General features: G+C 47.5%; 1 protein-coding gene across 1 annotated transcript; it reads left to right on the top strand.

The window, feature by feature from the left end:
• Positions 1–7,623: 7,623 nt before the first annotated feature.
• LOC149438172 (uncharacterized) lies at positions 7,624–21,273 on the top strand. Its single transcript, XM_089660187.1, has 6 exons — positions 7,624–7,687; positions 11,802–11,899; positions 11,989–12,210; positions 12,289–12,495; positions 12,606–12,747; positions 20,144–21,273. Exons 1-6 carry the CDS (start codon positions 7,624–7,626, stop codon positions 21,052–21,054), a joined length of 1,644 nt encoding a protein of 547 aa, XP_089516313.1. The 3' UTR covers positions 21,055–21,273.
• Positions 21,274–23,420: the final 2,147 nt, after the last annotated feature.

The following is a 23,420-nucleotide window of genomic DNA, read 5'->3' as shown; positions in this document are numbered from 1 at the left end:
TCCACCCGGCACAGCCAGCAGACAACAGAGAAGGTCCCCTGGAGGAGTCAGGCACAAGGCAGGAGACCCCAGTCACATGTCCTGGGTGACTACATTATGCAATGCTTATAGGAAAAATCAACATTTTTTTGCCAGCTGAACCCCAGAACCTCCATAAATCCAGTCTAGATACATAAATTGTGTCTGCAGCACAGAGAAGGAAGATTATCCGAGAGAAATCCAGGAATACAGGACGGGGAACACAGCTCAGGAAAGTGACCAGGGGATTACAGGCTGATATCACCCAGTCCCCGCCCTACTCTGGACCAATCAGTGAGCAGTATGGGTGGAGGAATGGATTTAGTGTTCATGACCCACCTGTGCTGATCTCTGTAGGAGTGTCCTCCTCTATAAATGTCCCCGTTATTCCATCCTCCTCCATAGACTGCTGATCATCCCTCACATACGCCTCTTCTTCTTCTGCTTTCACCTCAAATTCTATATCGATTGGATCTCCACTCTAAATCAAGGAAATGAGAGAAAATATCATCTGTAAAATGTAAGGTCACATAAACAATCCACACATCATCTCCACAAGTCCATGTTCTAGATGCTCCATCCCACCAACCTTGCAATGATGAGGGATGGTGTGACCTTCCTGTGTGGAATCCCGGGAATACAGAGGACGGGGACATCTCTCTGGTGGGTTCCCATGACTGGATCCATCTGTAGGAAACACACACACTGACTGAATCCATTGTTTCTATGTGTTTATCAGATGATGGGGGATCTAGGTGGATCCTCCGTACTGCTCTCTCCTTTACAATAAAGTCTCCTCTTACCCGGTGATGTGAGGGGCGGCTGATTGTCCATCATGACGTCCTTGTAGAGATCCTTGTGTCCTTCTAAATACTCCCACTCCTCCATGGAGAAATAGACAGTGACACCCTGACACCTTATAGGAACCTGACACACACAATGATACAGTCACCATCCAGACACATCCCTTGTCTGTTACTGGAGAATGTCCCAGAATTCCCGGCACCGCTCACCTCTCCTGTCAGCTGATGGACCATCATGGTGGTCAGTTCCAGAATCTTCTGCTCTTTCTCCCTCTCAGGTATCAGAGAATGAGATGGAGGCACCATGGTGAGGCTCTGGGTTCTGCTCCATCCTCCTGAGATTGGCTCCCCACTAGACTTCTTCTGTACAACATAATCCTACAGATCAGGAGACAAATAAAACAATATCAACCACCTGACATCATCTAAATGTGTGCAAAAATAAAATGTTCTATTGACCAGAATAGACAAGAGTGATGTCATGTGACCTCCCAGAATCCTCCTCACTTCTCCGGTCAGGTCTGTGTTTTATTAATAGAGATAAGAGTGATGTCATGTGACCTCCCAGAATCCTCCTCACCTCTCCGGTCAGCAGGTAGATGATCTCCAGGGTGAGGTTTAGTATCTTCTCAGTCATGTGACTCCGGTCCTCCTCCATCCTCATTGGTGCCATCATGTGATCTATACAGGTCTCCTTGTAGACGGATAACTTTGGGAAATGAAAGTAAGAATGATTTGGATGGTATTGGTCACACAATAATAGGATGTGGATGTGAGGGGGGAATAGGAGGGTTGCTGGACATTGAAGAACTACTCCCCCCATGGGAAGACATTTTGTTTGGACTGTTTAGTGTTTACTACAATTTTGGGGTCCGGGGCCCCTTTTCTCTGTTGGGTTTGTTTGGTCTCTGAACTGGTTTTGATGAGTTTTAGATCTGCAGACAAGGAATGATAAATCTGATCCTTCCTATGACTAGTTTGCTCTGAGGCAGTGCTGTGAGGTCAATGTCGGCTCATCATGCAGGGATGGTCACTTTACATCACCCGACACCCGGGACATGTAGTTCTGGGGGCCGGGCAAGTATTGTGTTTAATCTTTATCCCTGCTGAGGGCAAGCCACAGGGCTCTCCTTTCAGGTGCCAGCCTCTGCCACCCCGTGTGTGTGATCCTCTCCTGTACCTACTATGCTTCCCCGGCTCTGCTTGCCCATCTGTGGGCCCGGGTCAGCGGGTGTTGGAGGGTAGAGGGGATGGAGGAGAGCGGACATGTTCACTCCTTTCTTGTCCTGACCCAGAAGTGACATTATGACAGATTTCCCGACCATCGAGGCCGGCAAAGAATGTAATGCGGTGCGATGTGCTCTACATTACATCCAATGGAGTACAGGGGAGACATTGGGGGTCTTTTAGACCCTGGATGTCTGAATAAAGAGAACCTGTCATCAAAAGTCATCACATAGAGGACTTTGTCCCATTAAGTAAAAATGCTTTTTTTTAATTGTAAAGAATTAAAGTGACACCCAAGTACATAACTCCTCCCCTTAAAAAATTTTGAGGCCCCCCCCACCCCCACATATATGCACACCCAAACGTAAGAGCACACGCTGGAGGGCCTACACGTGATAACATTGATTGTGATACACGTTACATATCGCCGGTCACACCAGAATGAGAGGATAATTCTAGGAGCAGACCTCCTCCGTACTCTATACTGATGACCTAGAAGGGGCTATAAATGTGTCACCTATAGATAATACCGGGGACTAAAGGTTGTCACCATTTCAGCACACACAACTTAAGGTTTGACATGTTGGATATCTATTTACTCGCTGCAACCTCGGCTTTTATATTGTTACACATAAATGGGTCATTTATTGCTTTTTGTGCCCTGAAATCAGCTTAAGTGTATTTTTTACTGAAATTTGGCATTTCATAGACTTTGTGATAATATTTTGTGACATAAAAAATTAGAACTGCCGCTATTTTATTCTCTAAAGTCTCTACTTTCAGAAAATCGATATTTGGGGGGTTTTGTGTCATCTTCAGGATAAAATGATTTTTTAAATGTGCAAAAAAGGCTCTGGGAGTGAAAGGAGAAAGGATAAGCAGGACACTCCCCTTTTCTGAGGAGCAGCCAATCGGTAGTCATTACACTGCAAGGTCTCTCCCCTCCCTGCTAGTCCCCGGGTGCGGTGCTGGAGATGGGAGGGGGAGGGGAGGAGGAGATAAACAGCGCAATGTTACACATATTACACATTTGAGTTGCTATAAAGCCCCTTTCATTTTTTTAAAGCCACAAACATTCCTAAAAGAGCCTCAGATTTATATACATTTGTTGTAAATAGGAAATAACATCTTATTACCTCCTCTGCTGCCACTTCCACCAACGTCTCCTCTATACTTCTTCCCGCCTCACCTCTCATCTGGAACTTCCTGTCTGTACCTGACATCACTTCCTGTCTGTGCCTGACATCACTTCCTGTCTGTCCCTGACATCACTTCCTGTCTGCATTCCATAGAGACTTCCTGTCTGGGTAGAAGTGAGATCCCCACCTTGTGGAGTTCAGAGGAACTGCAGCCCCGAGATCCATCCCATAATCCCCCTTCCTGTATAATATGTACCTTACAGGGATACTACGGGAGATGAAACATTACTGAATAAAGGAAGAAGAAATAAATGTAACTCTTATGTAACCAACTGTTCAACAAACATCTCTTATTACATATAGAAAAGTCTTACAAACACAGAACACAAAATACAAATGTATAGCTAATGAGAGCGATCCCGCCAAACCTGATCCTTCTGGGGGGGACAATGCAAAAATATATATCAATCCACTCATAATGACATCATCTTCTGGGAGTGTCTGCACATCCATCCATTTCATACACATTTCATTGTCTCAGCAGATCTCCTGCAGCCTATTAGCTCCCATTTCCCTTTCTATGTCTCAGCAGATCTCCCGCAGCCTATTAGCTCCCATTTCCCTCTCTATGTCTCAGCGGATCTCCTGCAGCCTATTAGCTCCCATTTCCCTCTCTATGTCTCAGCAGATCTCCTGCAGCCTATTAGCTCCCATTTCCCTCTATGTCTCGGCAGATCTCCCGCAGCCTATTAGCACCCATTTCCCTCTCTATCTCTCAGTGGATCTCCTGCAGCCTGTTAGCGCCCATTTCCCTCTCTATGTCTCAGCGGATCTCCTGCAGCCTATTAGCTCCCATTTCCCTCTCTATGTCTCAGCGGATCTCCTGCAGCCTATTAGCACCCATTTCCCTCTCTATGTCTCAGCGGATCTCCTGCAGCCTGTTAGCGCCCATTTCCCTTTCTATGTCTCAGCGGATCTCCTGCAGCCTATTAGCTCCCATTTCCCTCTCTATGTCTCAGCGGATCTCCTGCAGCCTATTAGCACCAATTTCCCTTTCTATGTCTCGGCAGATCTCCTGCAGCCTATTATCACCCATTTCCCTCTCTACGTCTCAGCGGATCTCCTGCAGCCTATTGGCTCCCATTTCCCTCTCTACGTCTCAGCGGATCTCCTGCAGCCTATTGGCATCCATTTCCCTCTCTACGTCTCAGCGGATCTCCTGCAGCCTATTAGCACCCATTTCCCTCACGTGCCTACACGTGATAACATTGATTGTGATACACGTTACATATCGCCGGTCACACCAGAATGAGAGGATAATTCTAGGAGCAGACCTCCTCCGTACTCTATACTGATGACCTAGAAGGGGCTATAAATGTGTCACCTATAGATAATACCGGGGACTAAAGGTTGTCACCATTTCAGCACACACAACTTAAGGTTTGACATGTTGGATATCTATTTACTCGCTGCAACCTCGGCTTTTATATTGTTACACATAAATGGGTCATTTATTGCTTTTTGTGCCCTGAAATCAGCTTAAGTGTATTTTTTACTGAAATTTGGCATTTCATAGACTTTGTGATAATATTTTGTGACATAAAAAATTAGAACTGCCGCTATTTTATTCTCTAAAGTCTCTTTCTATGTCTCGGCAGATCTCCTGCAGCCTATTAGCACCCATTTCCCTCTCTACATCTCAGCAGATCTTCTGCAGCCTATTAGCACCCATTTCCCTCTCTATGTCTCAGCAGATCTCCTGCAGCCTATTAGCTCCCATTTCCCTCTCTATGTCTCGGTGGATCTCCTGCAGCCTATTAGCTCCCATTTCCATTTCTATGTCTCAGCAGATCTCCTGCAGCCTATTAGCTCCCATTTCCCTCTATATCTCGGCAGATCTCCTGCAGCCTATTAGCACCCATTTATCTCTCTATGTCTCAGCAGATCTCCTGCAGCCTATTAGCTCCCATTTCCCTCTCTATATCTCAGCGGATCTCCTGCAGCCTATTAGCACCCATTTCCCTCTCTATGTCTCAGCAGATCTCCTGCAGCCTATTAGCACCCATTTCCCTCTCTATGTCTCAGCAGATCTCCCGCAGCCTATTAGCACCCATTTCCCTCTCTATGTCTCAGCGGATCTCCTGCAGCCTATTAGCACCCATTTCCCTCTCTATGTCTCGGCAGATCTCCTGCAGCCTATTAGCACCCATTTCCCTCTCTATGTCTCAGCAGATCTCCTGCAGCCTATTATCACCCATTTCCCTCTCTATGTCTCAGCGGATCTCCTGCAGCCTATTAGCACCCATTTCCATCTCTATGTCACACATTACAACAAGCAGTCACAAAGGTAAATGTAAAATAAAAGCAGAGAGGGAGAGAAGGCTGATAAAGCAGCTCATCGATGAGAGGTACATAAGAACATACAATGTCAATACAAAACAGTGACATGGCCATCAATCACAAACGATCGGAGCAGACAGATCGGTGTCATAGGTGTCCCGTGGGTCCTGAACTGCCTCCAGCACAGGGACAGTAGCAGGGTGTAAAGCAGGTAGGTACTCCAACTTTCTCATTTCTGCTCTGACCTTCATCAGTGCCGGTAACATGGGGGACATAGAAGACAGCCAATGCATGGGAATGGTTCTCCTGGCTGCCCTCATGTAGGTGGAAAGTTTCCTCGCACATTTAGAGAGACCCGAAAAGGTAGACCCAACAGGAAGTAAATGGGCTCAAAAGGGACAGGAGCCCGCAGAAGTAACCACAATGGGGTAAGGACCTCCCCCAAAAGGGTGCAATGGACCGGCAAGCCCAAAAAATGTGGAAAAGAGTGTCAGTTTCCGTCCCACAACACCAGCAAACAGAAGAAACATTCAGGTTACTATCATGGAGAACCTCAGGGGTCCGATACCAAAACATGGGGGTCTTAGAAGGATTTTCTGTATACATTACACACACAGAAGATTTAGAAGAGGCCTCCCAAATCCTACTCCATTGATCCAACCCAATATCACATTGAAGGAAACGGGACCATTTACACATATAAAGGGGAGAACCAATAGAAAAAGGGCATCTACAAGCAATGTATACGTAGCGGAAATGATGTCCCGGTGGTGTGGGCCTTGGATGCAGATATGATCTAAAGGGGTAGGTTGTTCAAGAGTCAGAGAAGAGGCTTTGGAGGCAAAAATGTGTTGTATCTGTAGATAAAATACTGATGGGGTGGAATGCGAGCAGCTTTTTGAATGTCAGGGAAGGATTTAAGGTTGTGAATTACGGGATTGACCAAATGTCACAGTTGGAATAGATTAACCTCAGCCCAAGGATGGACTCGACCAATGGCCAGACCATCTGGGAGACTTGGATTAAAAATGATGTTGGTCAAGGGGGAACACTTAGAGCCTAGGATGAATCTAACCCTACACCTCCTTCATATAGACAACATAAACTGCATGGGTCCTAATATGAGAGGAGAGGTAGTGCGGGCTGTGACAAAATAAGTCCCCCTCATTCCCTCTTTACACCAAGTCATGGCCAGACGTGCATGCCTCGGTTAGCTAGTCGCTGTGGGCGTGTGCATGTGGGTGGGATCCGTGACAACCTCTGATGACTCCTCTGTCATCCAATAAAGCTGATGGGCCTCAGATGTCTTCCTTGTCCTACAATGAAGCTGATGGACCTCTGATGTCTCCCCTGTCTTCTGATGAAGTTGATGGACCTCTGATATCTCCCCTATCCTCCAATAAAGCTGATGGACCTCAGATGTCTTCCTTGTCCTACGATGAAGCTGAGGGACCTCTGATGTCTCCCCTGTCTTCTGATGAAGTTGATGGACCTCTGATGACTCTCCTATCCTCCAATAAAGCTAATGGAACTCTGATGTCTCCCTTGTCCTATGATGAAGCTGAGGGACCTCTGATGTCTCCCCTGTCCTCTGATTAGGCTGATAGACCTCTGATTTCTCCTCTGTCCTCTGATAAAGCTAATGGACCTCTGATGTCTCCCCTGTCCTCTGATTAGGCTGATAGACCTTTGATTTCTCCTCTGTCCCCTGATGAAGCTAATGGACCTCTGATGTCTCCCGTCTCCAATGAGGCTGATGGACCTGTGATGTCTCCCATCTCCAATGAGGCTGATGGACCTCTGATGTGTGCCTATCCTCTGATGAAGCTGATGGACCTCTGATGACTCCCCTGACCTCTGATAAAGCTGATGGACCTCTGATGTCTCCCTTGTTCTACAATGAAGCTGATGGACATTTTGATGTCTCCCCATTCTCAGATGAAGCTGATGGACTTCTGATGTCTCTCCTGTCATCTGATGAAGCTGATGGACCTCTGATGTCTCCCCATCTTCTGATATCCACCAGTCAATGTTCACTGAAGGAAGGGGGATCCAGGAGTGAACATTCACTGAAGGAAGGGGAGATCCATGAACGAATGCTCACTCCAGGAGGGAGAAATCCAGGAGTGAATGTTCACCATGGGAAGTGGAAATCCAGAAGTAATTGTTCAATGAAGGAAGGGGGGATCCAGGAGAGAATGTTCACTAATCTCCCACCCCTCTAACTGGCATCACCCCGTGTCAATCCTAGGTGTGCTAATGGGCCCATGGCAGGGTTGTGTGGGGGGACCTACCTTTATCAGGGTGTGTGGGGAAAACCCCCATTGCTGGCCTATGCAGGGGGACCTACCATTACTTATGTGTATGGAGGAATCCACCATAACCTGGGTGTGTGCGGGAGGGCTCACCATTACCAGGGTGTGTGCACGGGGGGGGGGCACCATTGCTGGGGTGTGTGGGGGAACCCACCATTACAATGGAGTTTGGGGGAGCCAACCATTACTGGGGTATATGGGGGACCCACCATTTGTCAATAAGATAACACCTTGTTATCATTAGTTCATTTTTAAAGTGGAGTTCCCCTTCATCTTCATACTTCTCCTAATGTTGGATGAGGAACTGGTATGGATATTAAAGGGGAACCCCACACTTATTTAGTTTTGAAGCAGAGTTTTCCTTTATATTGTTAGACCTCACAGTTGAGCTGAACTTTTACTGCCCCCTATATCTGCAGAGGCAGTGGGCAGTGTCTACACATATCCCAGTACTGATGGTTGTCTTCGCAGTCACAGCAGGAATTATCCCCAAGATGTCACTTTTGGTGGGTGTAGCTCCTGCTGAATGTGACCCATTGAAGTGAATGAGGCTGTTGTTTGACCCCAACAAATGCAGGCAATGCATGTGACTCACAAACTGCACCAAAAACACAAGGCAGGTGCATTTTTGAAGTGGTTTGCCATGTTTTCCATTGATTTCAATAGGGAGGTGCATTTTTTGTGTGGCTTTTTTTTACCACACCAAACCTGCACTAAAAATGTGACAAACAGGACTTTGAAAAATGCAGCGGCCCCGCATCGGCTGAGTGTAAAAAGGAATCTGGGAGGGAAATGTAATTTGTTGGCAATTTAAAACTCTTCTCTAGATTTGTAAATGTCAGGGACGTGCGATGATTGACACCCCCTTACCCAGATAATGGGGACTTGTAATCTGACAGATTCACACAGGGATTGTTCATTGCTGAAGGAGCCCCGAGAACCCTTTGGAGGACCCTGGCTGAGAAGGCTGGACTAGGCAGTCATATATTTCTGTCCCCCTTGGTGGGAATGGAGGTGACCCCTCTATCAGTGTAGCGATCCCCCCGAAGGGGGTACTTATGTTCACTCCAGCACTCTGCCTCCCAACCCCAAGAACTGTCTCAGCCCCAACTGACACTCCTGACAATAGTGAAGTACAAGGACCAATGAAAAGCACACACGGTATAATAAACACAGAGATCAGCTTTACTGTAAGACCTCTATGGGAAGTAATAAACATGAACAACAGGTATACGTTCGGTGAATCCAGAGAACAGCAAATCCTGAGACCGGAAGCAATATAACTCACTTTTACACTCAGGCTGCTTTCAGGGGATTCCAACCGTGAATAACCCCAAGAGCAGAGGAAACACTTACATGGCGCCCTCAAAGTGGGTCTAAACCCCTTTACATAAACTCAGCTCTATGATGTCCAAGCAGGAGGAGAGCAGAAGGATGACTCTCTGTGGTGTCAGACTTCTCCCTTCTAACCCCCGACACCACAATAGGCAAACACTGCGCCCAACTGATGCTTCATAGCTACTGTCCAAGGTAGAGCTATTCCCTCCCACACCATGCAATATAGAGGCCTGAATACGCATGCGCGTGCCCGTATGGCACCAGTAACTTCAGTCTCTTGGTAACAGGATGAATGTTGGGGTCTTCAGCGAGACACTTTCATTGGTGCACTTACACTCCTATGGTAAAGTATCATTGTAATCCCGTGGCAGGATTTGTATAGCAAAGCAAACACTGTGTCTGTATAGCAGGACCATCTACACAACCCAGTGCCTGGTGAGTATGGGAGAAGTGTCATGTCTCTGTGTGCCGTGTTCCTGTCATCTGCCAGGGGGCAAAATCCCTCTCATCAGATCCTGGGACTAAGGCCCAAACCATGGTCCTGGAAATGACCGGCTCCTGTGGTCACCTCACGATGAGCCCTTCACACTGTCGGTGTAGGCACTGTACTGTAGGCCACATCTCTCAGGTTGGATGTTCCCTGACTGATGCAGATACCTAAACATGGAGTGAACTGACCCTGAGCACTTCTCTGCCAGGTCCAGACTGTCTCCTGCCACATGCAGACTGCCTCCCCTCAGGAAAAACAAGATGGAGTCCTTCACTCTGCTCTCACTAAGCATGCTGGTCTCTGTAGTTCCATCCCTCATATCAGCCTATCAGGCCATTTCTGTTCAGGACTGCATATCCCACAATGCTTTGCAGCTGCACCTCCTGCTTGAGAAAGTCCCTGTCATTGGCTCCTTAAATACCTCTTCTGATTGGCTCTCTCTGTATTACAGTCTGAGAGGAGAAGGGAGGGGCTGAAATCCCTGACTGCCTTGTGTGTATCCAGTGCAAGTGTCAGATTTCACAGGAGATGCCAGTCAGCAGGTTACAGCAGTCACAGATAGGAGTCATTTCCTCCCCTACACAAGGATCTACAGTCCATACACACCCAGCACAAGGCCGGGGTCACACTACCAGATGCTTCTCGGGGCTGCAGTTCCTCTGAGCTCCACAAGGTGGGGATCTCACTTCTACCCACACAGGAAGTCTCTATGGAAGACAGGAAGTGATGTCAGGTACAGGCAGGGAGTGATGTCAGGTACAGGCAGGAAGTGATGTCAGGTACAGGCAGGAAGTTCCGGGTGAGAGCTGAGTTGGGAGGAAGCAGAGAGGAGACGTTGCTGGAAGTGGCAGCAGAGGAGGTAATAAGATGTTATTTCCTATTTACACCCAGTAACCCCAATCATGTCCGTCCTCTTCCTCCATAGTCACGTCCGTCCTCTTCCTCCATAGTCACGTCCGTCCTCTTCCTCCATAGTCACTGTGACGTCTTTTATCTCCAGCAGATGATGATACACACATATATAGTGTGGGAACCCAGATGAACCCCTTCAGGGGCAGAACATTCCCCCACTTCCGGGGCCGGAACATTCTCCTCATTGTGGAGAGGTGTCACCTTCTCATCAGTCTATACTAATGGATTATACCACTTTTATAAGTGGCGGGGAATGGAGAATCCTATGACATCACACTGACCTCGCAGCTCCTCCCCCAATGTCCTTCCAACCAGAGTCATATAATCCTATGACATCACACTGACCTCACAGCTCCTCCTCCCAATGTCCCTCCATCCAGAGTCAGAGAATCCTATGACATCACACTGACCTCACAGCTCCTCCTCCCAATGTCCCTCCATCCAGAGTCAGAGAATCCTATGACATCACACTGACCTCACAGCTCCTCCTCCCAATGTCCCTCCATCTGACATTTTTCTGATGCTCTTAGGATGTGGGGCCCCTTGGTATCCTCACATGTAAAGTGGGACTGTTGGTCCTGCGTTGTATGTAATGACATCAGAATGCTGCAACAAGCCTATACCCTGCGTAGTGTGGGGGTCCTGTGGGGGGGAATTATACCTCAGCCTGAAGTGGGGCTTTAATAAAATGGAGACCTGAATGGAGAGGTGAGGAGGATTCTGGGAATATCATTTGATGTGACTATTTGTGTTCAGATGTAGAGTTTTCCTCCTGTGAAGTCTGGAGATCATATGACATCACATTGCCTCCACCTCCCTCCCTGATAGAAGAGAGAAAGAAGAAGAAGATTCTAGAAGTCACCAGAGAGATCACTGAGCTGCTGACAGGAGAGGTGAGCGGTGCCGGGAATTCTGGGACATTCTCCAGTAACAGACAAGGGATGTGTCTGGATGGTGACTGTATCATTGTGTGTGTCAGGTTCCTATAAGGTGTCAGGGTGTCACTGTCTATTTCTCCATGGAGGAGTGGGAGTATTTAGAAGGACACAAGGATCTCTACAAGGACGTCATGATGGACAATCAGCCGCCCCTCACATCACCGGGTAAGAGGAGACTTTATTGTAAAGGAGAGAGCAGTACGGAGGATCCACCTAGATCCCCCATCATCTGATAAACACATAGAAACAATGGATTCAGTCAGTGTGTGTGTTTCCTACAGATGGATCCAGTCATGGGAACCCACCAGAGAGATGTCCCCGTCCTCTGTATTCCCGGGATTCCACACAGGAAGGTCACACCATCCCTCACCATCATCAGGTAGATGAGGAACAATCACTGATAGTATCATTAGGATCTGTACATTATCTGCATTGTTACCATTGATGTCATTTTTATTATATATTCAGAGTGGAAACCTGAGAGATCCTAAAGTTGAGGTTAAAGAAGAGATAAAAGAGGAGGAGGATGGGGGGATGGAGGAGTCAGAGCTTCTAAAAGAACACAAATATCTGTACCAGGACACCATGATGGAGTCATCCAGCTACAGGAACCCACCAGAGAGATGTCCCCGTCCTCTGTATTCCCGGGATTCCACACAGGAAGGTCACACCATCCCTCACCATCATCAGGTAGATGATGACAATTATTGGTAGTTGTGATTTATACACAGCATGTTTGTTACAATGAATGTTTTATTATATATTCAGAGTGGAATCCTCGGGGATGATAATATTGATGTTAAAGAAGAGTATAAAGAGGAGGATGAGGAGTATGGAGTGATGGAGGAGTTTTCAGAAGGACACAAGGATATGATGGAGCCACCTAATACCAGGAACCCACCAGAGAGATGTCCCCATCCTCTGTATTCCCAGGATGCCACACAGGAAGGTCACACCATCCCTCACCATTGCAAGGTTGGTGGGATGGAGCATCTAGAACATGGACTTGTAGAGACAATGTGTGGAGTTCTTTTATGTGACCTTATATTTTACAGATGATATTTTCTCTCATTTCCTTGATTTAGAGTGGAGATCCAATCGATATAAAAGTTGAGGTGAAAGCAGAAGAAGAAGAGGCGTATGTGAGGGATGATCAGCAGTCTATGGAGGAGGATGGAATAACGGGGACATTTATAGAGGAGGACACTCCTACAGAGATCAGCACAGGTGGGTCATGAACACTAAATCCATTCCTCCACCCATACTGCTCACTGATTGGTCCAGAGTAGGGCGGGGACTGGGTGATATCAGCCTGTAATCCCCTGGTCACTTTCCTGAGCTGTGTTCCCCGTCCTGTATTCCTGGATTTCTCTCGGATAATCTTCCTTCTCTGTGCTGCAGACACAATTTATGTATCTAGACTGGATTTATGGAGGTTCTGGGGCTCAGCTGGCAGCAAAATGTTCATTTTCACCATAGACATTACTTGACCTAGACACCTGGGATGTGTGCTTTTGGTATTCTGCCCCATGCCTGGGTGTAGTAAAATCTCTGATAGAACAATTCTCCCAGGGCTACTTGTTCTGTGGTCTGCTGGCTGTGCCGGGTGGAGGGATATGTCTGTAGTGTCTCAGACCCAAGTCACTGAGTGCAGTCTCAGGAGATGGGAGGCAGCGGTGTGGGATCTCTGCAACTTGTCTACAGTAAACATTTAATCTTCCACTGATTGCTGAATACCTATATTATGTCCCCTGCACTATATACTCTATGTTGTACATTACATCCTCCTGACCCCTGCACTATATACTCTATGTTGTACATTACATACTCCTGACCCCTGCACTATATACTCTATGTTGTACATTACATCCTCCTGACCGCTGCACTATATACTCTATGTTGTACATTACATACTCCTGACCCCTGCACTATATACTCTATGTTGTACATTACATCCTTCTGACCCCTGCACTATATCCTCTGATGTACATTACATACTCCTGACCCATGCACTGTATATTCCATGTTGTACATTACATACTCCTGACCCCTGCATTATACCCTCTGTTGTGCATAAAACACTCCTGACCCCTGCACTATATACTCTATTTTGTACATTACTTCTGAGAACATCTTAATGACCTCTTCAGTAGTAGCGAGGTCAGAAGAGGAAAGTGTTGAGGGAGGTTTAATATAAGGTATGCTAAGTGGGATGGATGTCTGTGCAGTGGTGATGCCCCTACAAATTGTATCAATCTTGTTTTTGAAATATTTTGCCATCTTGTGAGCAGTGAGTGAGCTACTGGGTGGAGGTGGAGAAAGTAGAGAGTTAAAAGTAGAGAAGAGACGACGAGGACTGGATGACAAGGTATTTATGAGAGGGACAAAGTCGTCTTGTTTGGCAGCATGGAGGGAGGAATTGTATGTGAAGAAAGCAGATTTATATCGGGTGAATGCTTGCTGAGATTTGGTTTTACGCCACAGTCACTCCAGCGCACGACTATGTCTCCTAAGATGTCTGGTGTGGTCAGTCTGCCACGGATGTAATGGTCGGGGCCTGATGCTTCGTGTTGTTAGAGGACCAAGTGAGTCCAGTGTGGATGACAGTGAACTGTTGTAGACAGCAGTGGCCAGGTCAGGGCAGGACAGGGGAGAGATTCTGTCATAGAGTTGGTCAGTTGCAGAGTGGAAAGGAGCCGGGTTCAAGTTGTGAAGGTTTCTGCGGGTAATTGTTGGCTGCTTGGAGGGATAGGTGTTTGAAGACGAGGAGACTGTGAAGGTGATGAGATTGTGATCAGAGAGAGGAAAGGGGGTGTTTGTGAGGTTGTAGGGAGTGCAAAGATGGGAGAAAACAAGTCTAATGTATTCCCATCAGAGTGAGCGGAGGACGGCGTCCGTCAGAGTGAGCGGAGGACGGCGTCCGTCAGAGTGAGTGGAGGACGGCGTCCGTCAGAGTGAGTGGAGGACGGCGTCCGTCAGAGTGAGTGGAGGACGGCGTCTGTCAGAGTGAGTGGAGGACGGCGTCCGTCAGAGTGAGTGGAGGACTGTATACATTGTGCTAATGCAAAAGATGAGGTTATCTTGAAGAGTTGGGATGTAGCCGGGTTGTTGACATTAATAGGGATGGTAAAATCTCTGAGAATGATAGTTTGTAGTTCAGAGGAAAGAAAGTAGGGTTGCCAGGCGCAGAAATCATCAAGATATCGGGACACGGGTCCAGGAGGCCGATAGATCACTGCAATCCTCAGAGAAATTGGAGAAAACAGCCGGATTCAGTGAGTCTTGAAAGAAGAGAAGGATAGAGAGGGAGGGTTAGGGGGGACTTGAAAGGTGCTCAGTGAGGATAGAAGCAAATCAACCCCACCACCTTTCTGACCACTGGGTCTGGGTGAGTGGGTCCAGATGAGGCCTCCATAGGAAAGTGCCACGAGAGAAGCAGAATCTGCTGCTTGAAGCCAGGTTTCTAATCGCTAGTAGGTTAAGGGAGCCGGAGACAAAAAGGTCATGGACAGAGGTGAGATTATTACAGACAGAGTGGGCATTCCAGAGCGCACATGAAAAAGGGAGGGTGGTTTTTGGGAGCACGGGGGCAAATATTAAATTGAGGGGATTGCGGCTATTCCTGGATTAAAGAGGGTGCCTGGTGTGGGGGTGAGATAGTGGAGGACCAGGGTTTGGGGATATATCCCCAGAGGTTAGGAGAAGGAGGGTGCCTGTTGTGGTGGTGAGATAGTGGAGGACCAGGGTTTGTGGAGATATCCCCAGAGGTTAGGAGAAGAAGGAGGGTGCCTGATGTGGTGGTGGGATAGTGGAGGACCAGGGTTTGGGGAGATATCCCCAGAGATTAGGAGAAGGAGGATGCCTGGTGTGGGGGTGAGATAGTGGAGGACCAGGGTTTGGGGAGATATCCCCAGAGGTTAGGAGAAGGAGGGTGCCTGGTGTGGTGGTGAGATAGTGGAGGACCAGGGTTTGGGGAGATATCCCCAGAGGTTAGGAGAAGGAGGGTGCCTGGTGTGGTGGTGAGATAGAGGAGGACCAAGGTTTGGGGAGATATCCCCAGAGGTTAGGAGAAGAAGGAGGATGCCTGGTGTGGGGGTGAGATAGTGGAGGACCAGGGTTTGCGGAGATATCCCCAGAGGTTAGAAGAAGGAGGATGCCTGGTGTGGGGGTGAGATAGTGGAGGACCAGGGTTTGGGGAGATATCCCCAGAGATTAGGAGAAGGAGGATGCCTGGTTTGGGGGTGAGATAGTGGAGGACCAGGGTTTGGGGAGATATCCTCAGAGGTTAGGAGAAGGAGGGAGCCTGGTGTGGGGGTGAGATAGTGGTGGACCAGGATTTGGGGAGATATCCCCAGAGGTTAGGAGAAGAAGGAGGATGCCTGGTGTGGGGGAGAGATCCCCAGAGGTTAGGAGAAGGAGGGTGCCTGGTGTGGTGGTGAGATAGTGGAGGACCAGGGTTTGGGGAGATATCCCCAGAGGTTAGGAGAAGAAGGAGGATGCCTGGTGTGGGGGTGAGATAGTGGAGGACCAGGTTTGGGGAGATATCCCCAGAGGTTAGGAGAAGAAGGAGGATGCCTGGTGTGGGGGTGAGATAATGGAGGACCAGGGTTTGGGGAGATATCCCCAGAGGTTAGGAGAAGAAGGAGGGTGCCTGGTGTGGTGGTGAGATAGTGGAGGACCAGGGTTTGGGGAGATATCCCCAGAGATTAGGAGAAGATGGAGGGTGCCTGGTGTGGTGGTGAGATAGTGGAGGACCAGGGTTTGGGGAGATATCCCCAGAGATTAGGAGAAGAAGGAGCATGCCTGGTTTGGGGGTGAGATAATGGAGGACCAGGGTTTGGGGAGATATCCCCAGAGGTTAGGAGAAGGAGGGTGCCTGGTGTGGGGGTGAGATAGTGGTGGACCAGGGTTTGGGGAGATATCCCCAGAGGTTAGGAGAAGAAGGAGGATGCCTGGTGTGGGGGAGAGATCCCCAGAGGTTAGGAGAAGGAGGATGCCTGGTGTGGGGGTGAGATAGTGGAGGACCAAGGTTTGGGGAGTTATCCCCAGAGATTAGAAGAAGGAGGATGCCTGGTGTGGTGGTGAGATAGTGGAGGACCAGGGTTTGTGGAGATATCCCCAGAGGTTAGGAGAAGGAGGGTACCTGGTGTGGTGGTGAGTTAGTGGAGGACCAGGGTTTGGGGAGATATCCCCAGAGATTAGGAGAAGGAGGAGGATGCCTGGTGTGGGGGTGAGATAGTGGAGGACCAAGGTTTGGGGAGTTATCCCCAGAGATTAGGAGAAGAAGGAGGATGCCTGGTGTGGGGGTGAGATAGTGGTGGACCAGGGTTTGGGGATATCTCCCCAGAGGTTAGGAGAAGGAGGGTGCCTAGTGTGGGGGTGAGATAGTGGAGGACCAGGGTTTGGGGAGATATCCCCAGAGGTTAGGAGAAGGCGGATGCCTGGTGTGGGGGAGAGATCCCCAGAGGTTAGGAGAAGGAGGGTGTCTGGTGTGGTGGTGAGATAGTGGAGGACCAGGGTTTGGGAAGATATCCCCAGAGGTTAGGAGAAGGAGGGTGCCTGGTGTGGTGGTGAGATAGTGGAGGACCAGGGTTTGGGAAGATATCCCCAGAGGTTAGGAGAAGGAGGGTGCCTGGTGTGGTGGTGAGATAGTGGAGGACCAGGGTTTGGGGAGATATCCCCAGAGGTTAGGAGAAGGAGGATTCCTGGTGTGGGGGTGAGATACTGGAGGACCAGGGTTTGGGGAGATATCCCCAGAGGTTAGGAGAAGGAGGGTGAGTAAAGTAAGATGGGAGCGGGATGTACATGAGCGCACATGCCTTCCAGTCCTGGTGTTTGGGTCAGCAGGAGAGTGAAGTATCAGCAGGAGGTGATGAGAGCAGTAGTAGGGAGATGGTAGCAGTGAGGGGGAGATGTACAAGTTTTGGGGTGGAGCAGAGGAGTAAAGAAGTGAGATTTTGGGAACGCAGGAAAGTAATATGAAAAGGAGGAGTAGAGGGGACATAATAAAAGGTACACGGAGTGGGTCTTGCTGGGAAGGGGTTAATTTGGCCCCTGGGATGATCTGGAGGACCCCTCGGAATTCCGGGACCATACAATGACAGACCACAGGAGCAGGATGGTTCTAAGTATGCTCATTTATTAGTAGCAAAAGAAGGATTTAAATACAATTATGGAGGGAGGATGTCTCTCCATCCAATCAGATTATTACAACCAATATCGATTCAACCAATCAGAACATCATTAGCTAAACGTATTTCATAACATGATCTCATCCCAATAAGTATTATTATATAAAAATACTGTGTGTTGCAGAAATCAAAGTCCAATATCTGTAGCTGGCGTGATATGACACATTTCGGGCAGGTTGACATGACATATTAGAATTTGTATAAACAGTAGCCGAGTAAATACTCCGTATTGATTTCATCAACGTTCTCTGTCTGTGAGATGTTAGTATGTTTCAGAATTATTGAAATAGATTTTAGAGAGGTATTAGAGATGAACCCTTTCTCACACAGGACTCAGACTTGTAGGAGATGTTTCCCGGGGTGTTTGCTCGCAGTCTGTCCAGCATGCAGGAGAGTTTCTTGTTGTATCTTCCTGCTGCTTGAGTTCTCCTGCTTTAATTCAACTGCTGTGTTGAATTGTGTCTCCGCACTCCATCAAAACAGCACTCATGCAAAAGCAGCACCCCATCTGTGACTATGTGCCCCCATCTGTGACCACCCCCATGAGCTGATCTAAATTTATAGGGAGATGGCCAAATGAGCACTCATCTCCGCCCCAATTAGTAACTGATAAGGATCACATGAATAGGGGGGATGTTTCTCAAACACAGACCAGACACAGGCCACAGTCATTAAAAAGGGTGCAACAAGAGGTGAGAACTAATCAACACAAACAGACAAATATATATATATACACTATTTGTTCTGAAATTAAAAGGAGTCAATGTGCTGTTGTAGTTTAGAGTGGAGAGCAGATAGCAGCATTTACCTGTGAAAAGCAGGGAAGGTATGATTAGACTGCTGTGTTCAACTGCGTCTTAGCACTCCTTCAAAAACAACACTCACGCAAAAGCAGCACCCCATCTGTGACTATGCCCCCCCCGATCTGAGAAATACTCCTGACCCCTGCACTATATACTCTGCTGTGCATTACATACTCCTGACACCTGCACTATATACTATGTATTGTACATTACATACACCTGACCCCTGCACTATATACTCTGTGTTGTACATTACATCCTCCTGACCCCTGCACTATATACTCTATGTTGTACATTACATATTCTTGACCCCTGCACTATATACTCTATGTTGTACATTCCATACTCCTGACCTCTGCACTATATACTCTATGTTGTACATTACATACCCCTGACCCCTGCACTATATACTCTATGTTGTATGTTACATACCCCTGACTTCTGCGCTATATACTATATGTTGTACATTACATACTCCTGATTCCTGCACTATATACTCTATGTTGTACATTCCATACTCCTGACCCCTGCACTATATACTCTGCTGTGCATTACATACTCCTGACACCTGCACTATATACTATGTATTGTACATTACATACACCTGACCCCTACACTATATACTCTATATTGTACATTACATACTCCTGACCCCTGCACTATATACTCTATGTTGTACATTACATACTCCTGACCCCTGCACTATATACTCTGTTGTACATTACATCCTCCTGACCCCTGCACTATATACTCTATGTTGTACATTACATACTCCTGACCCCTGCACTATATACTCTATGTTGTACATTACATACTCCTGACCCCTGCACTATATACTCTATATTGTACATTACATACTCCTGACCCCTGCACTATATACTCTATGTTGTACATTACATACTCCTGACCCCTGCACTATATACTCTATGTTGTACATTACATACTCCTGACCCCTGCACTATATACTCTATGTTGTACATTACATAGTCCTGACTTCTGCTCTCCCCCCTCCCCCCACTGCTATATATACACATAATATGGATTCTCTCATGTTACACCCATTTCCCCCCAGCTGGACATTTTATATCGGATGCTGTGATTGGAGCACAGACTTTTACATGGTGATAATAATGTGATAACATCCTCCAACTTTGGACCCTTAAACAGAAAGTGATAATGAGGGAGGAGTCAATACCCCAATGATGGTGGTCTTCAGGATCAGTCCAGTCTTCATCTTGGTTGTTCTCCCCCCATCCTCACTCTCTGACCTCTGGTGGGGCTCAGCCCCGCTGTTCTTCATGACTAAATCATGGAGTAAATCAGGAAGTGCAGTACTTCTTGTGTTGGGAAGATGGCAATGAGTGATAGAGGGGGTGGGGACCCTCGTCCTATAATCCCCTCATCACTGTCCCTCCTATAAAAGACAGTTCTGGTTGTTTCCTCACTCTCTGACTAAGGTCCATGAATAAAGAAATGACCTGGTAGGAGATCAGAGGAGCCATTTCCTAGTTCCCTTGAGGGTGGAATAGTAAGCTCCTCAGAGACCAAGCTGCCTGATGTGGGCGAAGTCCTGGTTTGGGGAAACCAATCAGCTCCTGTCTAGTAATCCTCTTTGTCTTTGTATTTTAGTCCATGGCCGGGAGATGAGGAAAACCTCCGAGGATTGTCTCACTTTGGCTCCAGACTGGAAAGTAGAAGATGAGGACATCACACAGTATAGTCCAGGAGAAAACCCGGCTCCCTCCAATGTCCATCCGGCACCACCCAGTGTAGATGGACCATCGGATTCCTCGTATTCTGAGGAACCTCAGACTGTGCGGGACCAGGCCGGCCTTCCAACAGGGAAGAGCTTCTCCTGTCCTGAGTGCGGGAAATGTTATTCACAGAAGTCCCATCTTCACAGGCATCAGAGATCTCACACAGGGGAGAAGCCATATTCTTGTCCTGAGTGCGGGAAATGTTTTTCACTGAAGTCAAGTCTTTGCAGCCATCAGAGATCTCACATGGGGGAGAAGCCTTATTCCTGTCCTGAGTGCGGGAAATGTTTTTCACAGAAGTCCAGTCTTTACAGACATCAGATATCTCACACGGGGGAGAAGCTGTATTCCTGTCCTCAGTGTGGGAAATGTTTTTCACAGAAATCCAATCTTTACACACATCAGAGATCTCACACAGGGGAGAAGCCGTATTCCTGTTCTGAGTGCGGGAAATGTTTTTCAGACAAGTCCAGTCTTCACACACATCAGAGATATCATACAGGGGAGAAGCCGTATTCCTGTCCTGAGTGTGGAAAATTTTTTTCACAGAAGTCCCATCTTTACAGACATCAGAGATCTCACATGGGGGAGAAGCTGTATTCCTGTCATGAGTGTGGGAAATGTTTTTCACAGACATCCAGTCTGCACACACATCAAAGATCGCACACAGGGGAGAAGCCATATTCCTGTCCTGAGTGTGGGAAATGTTTTTCAGTGAAGTCCAGTCTTTGCAGACATCAGAGATCTCACACAGGGGAGAAGCCGTATTTCTGTCCTGAGTGAGGGAAATGTTCCTCACTGAAGTCCTGTCTTCCTGTACATCAGTGATTATAACGGGGTAGACAGATCAGACCGGGGTCAGTTCTTATTGGAGGGGTGGAATGGGGAAAGATGGGGGGAGGGCTATGGCAGATAAGAAGGTTCCCATGTTGCAACCAGTGGAATTGGTACCATTTGTATTAAAGTGAAACAATTACAGAAAATCCATGTGAACAAGGTGTCGGTGAATGAACAAGGTGTCAGTGAATGAAAGTGTTTGTTCCCCAATGCCAGAAGTGTGCCCAGCACAATAGGTGAGTTGGAAGGTTTGGTGCATGAAGAGAACTAGGATTGGATTGGTATTGCTGAATCTTGGCTTCATTCCTCACATGACTGGGCCATTCATATTCCTGGCTAGGTTCTCTTTCAGAGAGACGGGGGAAATAGGAAAGGTGGTGGTGTCTGTCTCTATGTGAGAAGTGATCTCAGAGCGAGTGTGAAAGAGGACCTAGTTGATGGAGAGTGTGATGAGGCTGAAGTATTATGGGTGGAACTGCACATGGGGGGCGGTACTACAAAGGTCATCATTGGAGTTTGTTATAGGCCTCCCAGTGTTAATGAGGAGGTGGAGACTCAGCTCCTCCCACAGATGGAAAGGGCTGGGACAGTGATAATAATGGGGGATGGTAACGACCCGGAAAGTGACTGGAGTAATGGAACTGCCGGTGTAAACACAAAACAACCCCTCCTGCCCTCTATGGCCCAGAACTGATCCTCCCTATCCAGGAGAGGTGAAGATGAGTCCAGGAGAGAAGTAGGACTCTCAAGTATTTGAAAGTGGGGATGTAGTTGGGCTCATGGAGTGTGTTGTACGAGCGAGGGAGATGAATGCCCAAATAATCCAGGTAGGAGGTGGGCCAAGGAAACTATCATTCTGTTTTACAGAGGAAAGGGAAATGTATGGAGTACAGAGAATAGGACTGGCAGGGAGGTGTTGGGTTGGACCAAAGTAAGTAAAAGATCATCGGCAAACAATCTGACTTTACCCAGTTCAGGACCGACCACCACACTTATACTGCGGCAGGGCAGTCCCTCTGTTCCAGATCACATACAGTACATGTACACATGTGAGCCCACCGCCCTGACTGTGCTGTCATTCAGTACAGCACAAGCCGATCAGGTCCAGCCAATGATTTCTGGCCTGGACCTGCTGATCACCTGGACCTGCTGATCACCTGCACCTGCTGATCACCCGTACCTGCTGATCACCTGTACCAAATCAGAGATCATTCTGTGTCCATATTTATAAACACAGGAACTGGAAAGGTACACTAGTGAAGAGGAGCACAAATAATACAAAGTATTCCCACAAGCAGCTAAAAAAGGTGATCAATAATCAATAAACCAACCTAACAGTGAATTCAACTAAAACAACTCTGGCCACACCTAAACATACTCATATATGTGCAAAAATGTCAATAAATAGAAATACAGCGCCGAGCTTTCCTTAATTGCTTTAAGTCCGCCCTATAGCAGAAATACTTCAGGGAGGAGTCCCTGCACAAAATCATGTGTATATATGTGGTTCATGCTCCCGCGGTGACCGGGGACGTGTGTGCACGCACCAACCTGCCGTTGCCATGATTCAGTTCCTGACCAATCATCATGTTCAGGCCAGTGATGTTCGGATCTGATGATCGATCCCTGCCCTATCAGAGATCTTCCTGTACCTGTGTTTACATTACACAGGTACAGGAAATGATGAAATCTCTCTCTGAGCACATTCCGTCCCAGAGAGAGAAGAAAGCAGATCCACGCACTGCACACACAGTAAAATCACATGTAGGACACATTTAACCCCTTGATCGCCCCCCAGTTAACCCCTTCACTGCCCTGTCACCAGTGTCATTAGTACAGTGTACAGATTTTTTGCTGATCACTGTATTAGTGTCACCGGCAATTTCAGATAGCGTTAGCGTCCCTCTCAGATGGTGTCAGATTGCCCATCACTACACCAGTCATCACATTTAACCCCTTGATTGCCAGGAAGACGCTCATATACAATAAACCTCCATTGCTAGTTTAGTGTGTGAATGGATCAATATCTTTGATTAGATCAGCACTATACCAGCATTCACACACCTGCCAGCACCTGCATTTAGCCCCTACGCTTACCCCCCTTCTCCCCCAGCAAGTGCAGTGTCAGTAGGTCACTGTCACTTGATACATTGCACACAAAACCGCAGTGTTTGCAAAATCAAAACGTCCTTGACAGCCAGGTGCTCTTTTTCCCGTGAGTCGCACTAGGTACCTATACATTTAGTGGCCAAAATGTCCAATAAAAGGTACTATAGTGAAGAGGCCTCCAGGATTCTGAGCATGTCAGGTGA

Source organism: Staurois parvus, unplaced genomic scaffold (genome assembly GCF_062004578.1).
Source record: "Staurois parvus isolate SC_StPar_1 unplaced genomic scaffold, SC_StPar_1.0 ptg001208l, whole genome shotgun sequence".
NCBI lineage: Eukaryota > Metazoa > Chordata > Amphibia > Anura > Ranidae > Staurois > Staurois parvus.
The sequence above is the reverse complement of the archived record's forward strand: the minus strand, read 5'-3'. Positions and strand labels throughout refer to the sequence as shown.